The sequence below is a fragment of the Lycium barbarum genome, chromosome 4 (genome assembly GCF_019175385.1).
Source record: "Lycium barbarum isolate Lr01 chromosome 4, ASM1917538v2, whole genome shotgun sequence".
NCBI lineage: Eukaryota > Viridiplantae > Streptophyta > Magnoliopsida > Solanales > Solanaceae > Lycium > Lycium barbarum.
The window spans coordinates 29918933-29928430 of record NC_083340.1 but is presented as its reverse complement, the minus strand read 5'-3'; the positions used below and the strand labels follow the sequence as shown (position 1 = coordinate 29928430).

General features: G+C 37.4%; 1 protein-coding gene across 2 annotated transcripts; it reads right to left on the bottom strand.

Annotated features, from left to right (window-relative positions):
- Positions 1-4800: 4800 nt before the first annotated feature.
- LOC132635762 (acyl-protein thioesterase 1-like) lies at positions 4801-9264 on the bottom strand. Of its 2 annotated transcripts, none has more exons than XM_060352272.1 (10): positions 9093-9264; positions 8450-8543; positions 8250-8364; positions 7266-7302; positions 7090-7159; positions 6811-6915; positions 6464-6614; positions 6302-6384; positions 5304-5397; positions 4801-5199 (listed from the first exon to the last, which is right to left on the bottom strand). In XM_060352272.1, exons 2-10 carry the CDS (start codon positions 8478-8480, stop codon positions 5118-5120), a joined length of 768 nt encoding a protein of 255 aa, XP_060208255.1. In that variant the 5' UTR covers positions 8481-8543; positions 9093-9264; the 3' UTR covers positions 4801-5117. The 2 variants fall into 2 exon arrangements, with proteins under 2 accessions (XP_060208255.1, XP_060208256.1); XM_060352273.1 differs by lacking the exon at positions 9093-9264 and adding an exon at positions 8940-8996.
- Between the last annotated feature and the right edge of the window lie 234 nt (positions 9265-9498).

The following is a 9498-nucleotide window of genomic DNA, read 5'->3' as shown; positions in this document are numbered from 1 at the left end:
AAGTTTCCCAATGTTTCAATGAGAACCTGTTTTCCACCATGAGTTTTCCCAGTGAGTTGGTTCGGTGAAAATGCGATGGAAAAATTATATTTTATAACACAAATTTTTCACTGAATATGAATGGGAAAAACCTTTATTTTTAGTAGTGTAAAGAAAGCATTAATGAACTGTGTCACTAGTTGCCCTGATAGACTTCAAGAATGTAAAAGAAAGTGGACTACTTGTGACGTACTAGTGTTGGTAATGTCCGTGCGCGCGTCTGTACATGAACAACTTTGAAATCATGATAAAATTTAGTGTACAAGCACATTTATTTGTCATCATCCAAAAGTGAGAATTTCTTTAAGTATTGATGTATGTTGATGATTAACATTTAGTCAAAAGTCATAGATAGCCCCCTAAACTTTGTCACATTTTCCTCTGGGGTACCTAAACCGAGGGTTGTACCTATTGGGTACTTAAACCAGTTCAAATTTGATCCCATTGGGTACCTTTTTCATAATAATCAGCAAAATTAGGAGAGTGTATTACACTCTCCATGACGTGACAACTTTGTCAAATAAAAACATGACACGTGGTGATGGGGGGTCCATAATAATAATTAAAAAATAAATTATACAACCCCCCTCCAAATTTCATCTCCTTCGCTCCCCCACCCCAACTGGCCGCCGCACCACCACTGGCCGTCCCCCCCACCCCAACCGCCGTCCCCCCACCCCACCAATAATTTATTCCCCTTTTCTTCTCTTATTTAGGTCTACCAATGTCTTTAAATAAGTTAACCAATGAAATGTGAGATAAAAAAAAAGTCATAGTAATGGTGAATCCCCATTTTTTCCGGTGAATAAGATGGTAATGTTACTTTTCAGATCTAAAAAGGACAAAGAAAATGGTGGTAAGAAATAACATCCAATTCACAAATTAATTTTATATAAATAATTAAAAGAAATGAAGTGTTATAATGAAGAAGAAGAGAAAAAAAAAAAGGGGGAAGAAGAAGAGGAGAACATACAATGGAGAAGAAGAAGAAGAGAAAAAAAAAGGAAGATGAAAAACAAGAAAAGAGGAGAACGTACAGTGGAGTGGCGAAAGGGAAGGGGTGTACAGTGGAGTGGGCGAAAGGGAAGGGGTGGGTGGGGTCAGGGGACAGACGCGGGAGGGGGGGGGGGGGGCAGGTGGGTTATTTTTTATTTATTTATCTATTAAATTTTATTTAAAAGAGGTAAAAATTTAATCAAGAAAGAAAAAAATAAGGAAAAAAAGGGCTGTCCACGCGCCCAACAAAAAGTGGACCTAATTGCTGCGCCACGTAGGCAAAAAGTACCCAATAGGATCGCATTTGGATTGATTTACATACTCAATAGGTACAACCCTCGGTTTAGGTACCTCAGAGAAAAATGTGGCAAAGTTTAGGGGGCTATCTATGACTTTTGCCAACATAATATGGTCTATCATCTATGTGCTGATGATGGTGATGTGTGCACTTAAAACTAGGTCCTTAACCCCCTGTTTGGATGGTTGTTTCTCGTGCTTCATTAATGTATGATTTTCTATAAAACCATGTTTATATCCATTGTTCTTAAAATTATGTGATATAGTATTATAAACCCGTTGTAATTCCCTGGTTATATAATATAACCATGAAAAAGTTCAATCTTTGTAACCAAAGTTTAATCTTTGTAACCACGGATGTGGTAGTTTTTGCATGGTTAGATATTTCATTTCTCCAATATACCCCCACCCTACCACTCACCCCCATCCCACCCCTCTACCACCCCACCCTACCACCCACTACCCATCACCACCACTACTCACCCCCACCCTACCACCCACTACCCCCACTCTCATCCCACAACCACTCACCTCCACCCACTACCCCTCACCACCACCCAACCCTACCCCACAACCACTCACCCCCACCCTCATCCCACAACCACCCACCTCACACCACCCACCCCTCCACCACCCCCACCACCCACCACCTACTTATTTTTTAAAGTTCCTATTTTATTCTTTACCTGAGTTTTATTGATATATAAAAACTAATTTCTGATTAAGAGTTAAAAAGTATTTTAGTAAACTTACAAATTATTATACAGTATGATACAGTCAAACCAAATAATACAAATGTTATCAAAATACAACAAACGATACAGTCTATCTAAACATTATGTTCATTAATACAGTACAATACAATACAGCACCATACTGTATCATACTATACTGTACATTAATGAACCACGGGAAACAACCATCCAAACAGAGGGTAAGATTTGTAAGTGGTGTATTAAAGGTCACGCTTGTACCGGAATATTTTAGGAAAGAATTTGGGCGTATCTTCATTTAATTCATGAGATATGTTCGAGATATTTACACAAGATCTTCCTAACTCTTTGAGTTGTCAAAGACTCTAAGGATGGCTGACCGTGTGGTTGTCTTGGTAAAACGCGACCTTCGAATACTCCCCAGTAAAGGACTAGCTTATTTGGTTTCCTTATTAAGCGTCCTTCTTTGTAAAGAACTCCGAATTATTTGATTTCTTTATCTACGTGCTTGCTAACATAGTATATATGGTGTGTGCATTGTCTTTCAGGTAATATGACTTAGCCACATTGAAAGACCGTGCAAGTAATTGAAAGCATTCAAGCAATCATTTCTTGAGAGTTCAAAGATTGTTCATCTAGAGTGTGGAATGAACCAGAGTGGAGCAATTGGTCCTTGTATCACTACTTTGATTCATTAATCCAGCCCTATTTCATTTCTCATAGGTTTATGAGTTGTAACCATTTGCTTTATTCAAAAGTATTTGTAGATTCCTTTTGTTTGAGAAAATAATTGATTTTCAAGTCCGAAAAGGGCTCAAATATACCCATGTACTATCAGAAAATGGTTAAATATACCCCTCGTTATACTTTGGGTCCAAATATACCCTTCCCGTTATACTTTGGGTTCAAATATACCCCTCTATTATACTTGAGATCCAAATATACCCCTCCTCCGTTAAAATTGTCCATGATGGACATGAGATATGACATGACACTGACAATTCGGTGAGGTGGACACCACATGGCATGCCACCTCACCACCAGTGGCAGAGCCAGGATTTCCACCGAGGGGGTTCCAAATATAAAAAGGTAAACATACGAAGAAGCCTAAGGGGTTCAACATTTACTATATATACATAAAAAATAATTTTAACCTTGTAAAAACAGTATATTTTTCCGCTGAGGGGGTTCAGATGAACACCCTCAGCTCTATGTGGCCCCGCCACTGCTCACCACCCCAAACCATTACCCCTCTCTTCCCCTTTTTCTTCCACCACTACCATCTCCTCCCCTCCACAACCTTCGCCACCATTAACACCACCACACCACCATCTCCACCTTCATCGTATTTCATCATATTTCAGTTTGACATGATATTATGCTCCAGTGTACTTTCTAATTCGCTTTTAAAGCACTACAGCACCACTACCCCTAAAATAGCTTCTCATGATTTATCACATTGAGGGTCATTCAAACTTACCTAATCTAATCATCAAACGCAAAGTATTCAAAATGGAGAAAAGAACTTTTTAACAATGCAACGGTGTGACAATGCATGTGTATGATTTCAAACATAAATACTGCAACAACATGAGCTGAAACCTAAAACAAATAGGCCTAGCCCAGTATTATCAATAAGGTCTTTATAGCAAGATTTAAATCGTTGCAGTCAATGAAGGACTGAACTAGATGAATTTTCCCTCTTAAGCAATTGTGTCAATAAATGAACCAACTGTACACACGATTTCAATGCCCACAACAACGAGATATTCTGATTCATTCAGCCCACATAATTTTGCCCTCATTGTATTTCCATAATCTTTCATCTGTTGGACCAGTTCTCTGCCCATTATTTATGAATCGTTCAGTTTGACATGATATTATGCTACAATATTATTTTCTAATGGTGGTGTGGTGGTGCTAATGGTGGCAAAGGTTGTGGAGGGAAGGAGATGATAGTGTTAGAAGAAGAAGGGGAAGAGGGGGGGTAATGGGTTGGGGTGGTGAGGTGGCAAAGGTTGTGGAGGGAAGGAGATGATAGTGTTAGAAGAAGAAGGGGAAGAGGGGGGGTAATGGGTTGGGGTGGTGAGGTGGCATGCCATGTGGTGTTCACCTCACCGAGTTGTCAGTGCCACGTCATATTTCATGTCCATCATGGACAATTTTAATGGAAGAGGGGTATATTTGGACTCAAAGTATAACAGAGGGGTATATTTGAGCCCAAAGTATAACGGGAAGGATATATTTAGACACAAAATATAATGAAGGGTACATTTAACCCTTTTCTGATAGTACAGGAGTATATTTGACCCTTTTCCGTTTCAAGTCTGTAGAGACATGGAAATAGTACAACAGGCGTGTGACTGTTCGAATTAAAGCTTAAAGTGAAGTCCTAGATTGCAGGAGTTGTATTTTTCATCTTGTCTCATCTTATTTAATGGAATTTTTGGAGTTAAATCCTACGAGGGTAGGTCGTGTTTTTACATATTTTGAGTCGGATGTAAACCACGTTAAATCACACATTCTTTAATATTCTGCATTTTACAATTTTAGTTGTCTTAACTAAATATGTATAAGAACCAGATTCTTCGGTGGAAGTACGCAAATTTTAGACAATCTTAGTACAATCTAATTCACCTCTTAAATCGTGTAGGTGCGCTAAACTAACAAAAATACATAAGATGTCCCTTTCTAAACATGAAACAGTTTAAGCACCAATTGTATTTTTTGTAAAGCAATTGATGAACACGTTGACTTCCTATAAAGATTCGATGCCTCTTACATTCAACCAAGTGGCCACTACAAGTAGGGGCTTCACAAAATTACATTTTAAGTTACTAAACAAGGGTACACTGATTTCTTTGGCTCTCAAAAGGAAAAATCATATTATAAGAACTGGCACAGCCACACGTGTTTTATTTTTACCGATACAATAGATACTAATAGACAATAATATGCATAATGCAAGTATACCATGAACCACTCTCCCTAGGCTAGCTGTTCATTCACTACGTTATTTTTTTTTCTTCTTCTTCGTGTAAACCACATAAACCAGCGCTTCAGCAATTCATTTCATGCCCCCCCAAGTTGCAAATTTGCGGACAGCCAGCGACAAATTTCATGGTTCTCTTCAGGAATCGTGTAGTGACCAAGCCTATTGAAGGAAAAATAATACTTTTGAGGAACAACTGAACAAGAATCTTGAGGAACATCTGAACTTATATTGTATATTTAAAAAAGGCGGAAATGTATAGATACCCCTCATAGGTCCTCCAGGTTAGACTCTGAAAACCAGATGAGCTTAAAAGTCTTGCAGATTTTTCTCCATGTTGATATGCCACAACGTCATCACCTGAAACAAGAACCATTGTGCATTCCGTTAAGGTTCAAATCTGTCATATTCAAAGCAAGAGTGCAAAAATCTTCTGGTTGACAACTTTGGCCAATCAATTAGAAAAACAACAGCCATGAGGAGTATCAGGGACTTGATATCTCCTTTCTTTTGAAATTACAAATCCACAGCAACCAACACAAAAGAGAATAGTAGCGGATTCTGCTTTGTTTTTTATTGGGCCAGTAAGTACAATATCGTCAAGTCATAGAGTTTGAAGAATGAACTTCATCTTTGAGACATCCTCCTTTCAGGGTTTGTATGTTAACAAGTATTAATAGAATGAGGGCTCTACATTTAGAGACTTTAAAACCAGGAAATAATGCATAGAACTTCCCAAATGACTGACACTATATCTAGAGGCACTCAGAAATTATATAGAATGTAAATTACTAATCTCCCAGGCTTTTAGACATGATTTTTTTTTTTTTTGACAAGTCAGACATGTTAACTAGCTCAGCAGCAAGGAACTAAGGGGTCCTTTGGCTGCTGGTTATGCAGATATTAATAATGCAGGGTATAGTTATGAGGTCCTGTACTAGCATTTCCTTATAGTAAGCTCAGAGCAAGACACTCCAATAAATCTCATTATCTTATTATTCAAAACATGCCACATACTGATCCCTGACATTATGTGGCTACTATATATATATATATATATATATTTTTATTTTATTTTTTAAAAGAGAGAAACTTAGGAGGTCCAGAAATAAACTCATTAGGGCATCGGCAGACAACAACCAACAACATGGCGGAACTTGCATGAGTAACACCCAAGCAGGTCCTTCATACTAATATATACGAAAAAAGTGAAGGTTAGATGGACTTTAAGACTCCAAAAGTTGAAAGCTTGCAATGGAAGTACCAGTGCCATGACAGAGCAAAATTGGCAAGGATGCTGCACGCCTTCCAGCATCATTCATTCCTTGCATACGGTGCCTTAATGTCCTGGAAAAAACCAGCTAATAAGGGGAACATATTCCATGGGAACAAAAGCTGCAGGTATCTCTAAGCAATAAAGTTGTACCTTGAACAAGGAAGCCAGCCGCTAAGGCCAACAACTGCGCTCAGGTTCACTCGATAAGGGCTTCCATTACCATACTGCCTAAATGCATGGCATGTGGCTGAATAAAGAGCAGTTGCAGCTCCCATGCTGAATCCTCCAACACATAGTTTAACTGAATATGAATAAAGGTTACATCAGATATCACCTAGTTTAACTGAATATGAAAAAAGGTTACATCAGATAGAAACTCACAGTGCATTTAAGCAATCTAGAACATATGCTGATGAAATTATTTTCTACATATATGATGTTTGAAGCACCAGTCTCATCTTGCACATATTTGTTCTAAAATTGAAAAAGAAACGTACCATCAGCTGGCTCTGTTGATAAGAGATTTGCAACATGTGCTGCAGAAAAATCTAAGCCCTCCAAATCATCAGGAGCATCTTCCGAAATATCTCCTACATCAAACCCTAAAACAATTCAAGTTAATAGATCGTCTATGGTTTATCTTTATCAATAGACAAGCAAAAGCTACTGAACAGTGAAGAGTAAAACATAAAAATTGCTAAGCAAGCATGCAACAAGATAGAATATATGCTTATGAACAAACAGAAAACCAAATTGCTTCTGAAAATAAGGCTTACAAGCAGTGCAGGGAAATCCACCAAAGGCAGCAACGGGACGAGTAGGAGCAGTTGGGCAAATCCATTTGATCTGCAGACCATTTAAGGAGGAAAGATACCAACAAGTCACAACAAATAAATCACACTTATTAGAGAAATCACCCTGCATTTACTGATTACAATCAATAAATCCTTACATTAGGAAGTGGAAGGCTTTCAAGAAGCTGGAACCAGCTGCAAAGTAGAAAAGAAAGAAGAGTTAGAAACAGTTTATGGTAGCTAAACAAGCAAGATAATACAAGTTGGATTTAAATATGCAACATAAAGTTACAAGAAAACAGAGCTGACGGCTTTATGCATGGAATGTGAAAATACTAGTGATACATAGCTTAGGGACCACAAAACAATCTGGAGAACCAAGTTATGAAAAGGTCCATGGAAATGGGCAAATTAGAATAGATTTTTAATATTAAAGTTTATGGTCCTAATCTTAGTCTTAGTGATACCACATTAGTCACTGACATTGTGAATAATTTACTTTATCTTGTTTTGTTTAATTGATTTACAGGAACATCAGGAAGTGAACAAGTGGTCCCTGGTTCACCATCTGGCAGCCTGATCCCCAAGAATCAAGTAAATGATAACAAAGACAACGACTCATTCGTATCTTACTCAGGCTTTATTATATTGGGACAGAATAGAGGTAAACAAAAGAAAAGTTAAAGAGCCAAAACTGAACAAATCAGACTTGAGCAGCATATGGACTACAAGCAATACCTGACTCTACCTCACCTTGAAAAGTGTAATACGGGTTACACTAGAGCCTGATAGTGCAGGCAATTAGAGAACGGATAACTACATTTTTGGACCGCTCCAAAGAATCCAGCAAATGTATAAGTTTGTATATTAAGTATAGATATACATAAAATATTTTGTATATTAAAGTATAGATATACATAAAATATACACACAGTATACACATAGATATATTTTGGCAAGCGCCCATTCGGCCAACGCGCCAAAACTGAAGGAGCCCTATAGAGAACACTATATAACAGCTGAAACATGATATTGATCATAACATAAACAGTAAATCATATAGTATCAATTAACAATATCTACGACAGTCTTTATTGTCCTCAAAGGCGTCACACAATTAATGCTAATGATAGAAAGAGTACCTTGAGCCCTTATCACCTAGACCATGTAGCCAAACAATAGTTGCCTCATGCTTTCCTTTGGGCCTAACAACATGAGTCCTCCCAAATTCCCATGATGTTTGAGTCGTTCTGCTACCTAAACATTGCAATGTCAACATCATTTTCAAATTTTAGAGAGATTATCAGTCCTATGTGCATTAGAAAAATGAAAATAAACACACCAGAGCCTGTTGTAGAGCCACTGAAGCTCATTGCTATACTGAAAGAATGTCAAAATTTAGTATATCACACACTTCCCCCTCTTGAAAATTGCCCCTGCAAATGCAATGCCAATAAGCAAACACTAAACACCTCTATTTATAAACTTGCAAAAAAGGTGAAAATGGAATATATACAACTACGAGTCTTCCTAAATGAGACTTAACTTACACCAGTTACACTTTGCTTAAGTTTACCTACACCCCCTCAAAGGGGGCAAAAAAGGAATTAACTTTATGAGCAAAAGAATCTAACAGACATCAAAGAACACATATGAATAAATGACCTGGTAACTGATTTTTTGTTCAATGCACAACATTTAAAAGAATCAATGCTTCTACACATTTCGACAAAATAGGAAGCAAGAATATTTTTCAAGAAAAGATAATTCTTATTTTCTCCAAAATCAAGATTGACTATAAGCATTAAACAAAAAATACCAAGCCTTTTTACATTTTCATGTTCTGCAGATAACAATCCCATCACCCATTTTGGCAAATTCCCACAAGTCCTTAGCATGAAAGTCAAAAAATATAAAGGAAATATAGGAATTTGGGTTTACGAGTAAGAAAAAAAATTAGAGGGGTTTAAGCTTTTAGCACCGACCTGCACTTGGGGTTTAAGAAATGAATAACAACAAAAGAGTTTACAGTCTTTTTACTGGCACTATACTTGTATGTGAGTAGGTGTATAGTCTTTCACTTTTTGGCTTTGACCCCTTTTACCACTTTACATTTTTGTTTTCTACGAGGAGAAAAAACGCCTGGAAAGTTCAAATATGACAATTTTCTTCGGAGACACCTAAATTTTAGGTGGCAAATTAGCGGTGAACTTGACTCACACTCTAAAAACTAGTTTAAACGGAGGAGGATTGCTTAAATCTTATAAGTAGTTTAGAGATCTCATTCGTCACCGATATGATATATTCTTTTTAAATATTTTTTTATTCGGGATTTCACTGTACAGTTTGGAGCGTGCAGATTCATAAATCGAGGGAAATTTTCACCCCCAT

What these genes read in the sequence shown, in the direction of transcription:
- LOC132635762 (XM_060352272.1), bottom strand. Translation starts at nt 8,480, where the DNA reads ATGAGCTTCAGTGGCTCTACAACAGGCTCTG. An exon ending in TGGATTTCCCTGCACTGCTT is followed by an intron (nt 6,916 to 7,089) that starts GTAAGCCTTATT and finishes GAATTGTTTTAG; the next exon opens with GGTTTGATGTAGGAGATATT. An exon ending in GGCTGGCTTCCTTGTTCAAG is followed by an intron (nt 6,385 to 6,463) that starts GTACAACTTTAT and finishes GGTTTTTTCCAG; the next exon opens with GACATTAAGGCACCGTATGC.